General features: G+C 54.2%; 1 protein-coding gene across 1 annotated transcript in view; it reads right to left on the reverse strand.

Annotated features, from left to right (window-relative positions):
- Nucleotides 1-103: 103 nt before the first annotated feature.
- RPLP0 (ribosomal protein, large, P0) overlaps nt 104-203 on the reverse strand; it is a gene marked incomplete at its 5' end in the record, with an annotated part of 2,511 nt that continues 2,411 nt past the window's right edge. The window contains 1 exon segment of the mRNA XM_009710048.1: nt 104-203. This exon segment is cut by the window's right edge and continues 8 nt beyond it. Within this exon segment, the coding sequence (XP_009708350.1) occupies nt 104-203 (100 nt within the window).

Raw genomic sequence — 203 nt, forward strand, 5'->3', positions numbered from 1 at the left:
GGGAGACTACACCATCGATGCGGGCACACATGAAGCTGTAAAATAGCTTTTTATTTCTCCCATTGGACCAACTCTGACACAAATCGACAGACGGTGGCTGCTCTTAGTCAAAGAGACCAAATCCCATGTCCTCATCAGACTCCTCCGATTCCTCCTTCACTGCCTCTTTTGCCGGAGCAGCAGCGGCGGGAGCGCGCCGGGCC

Source organism: Cariama cristata, unplaced genomic scaffold (genome assembly GCF_000690535.1).
Source record: "Cariama cristata isolate BGI_N322 unplaced genomic scaffold, ASM69053v1 scaffold38561, whole genome shotgun sequence".
In the NCBI taxonomy this organism is placed as follows: Eukaryota; Metazoa; Chordata; class Aves; order Cariamiformes; family Cariamidae; genus Cariama; species Cariama cristata.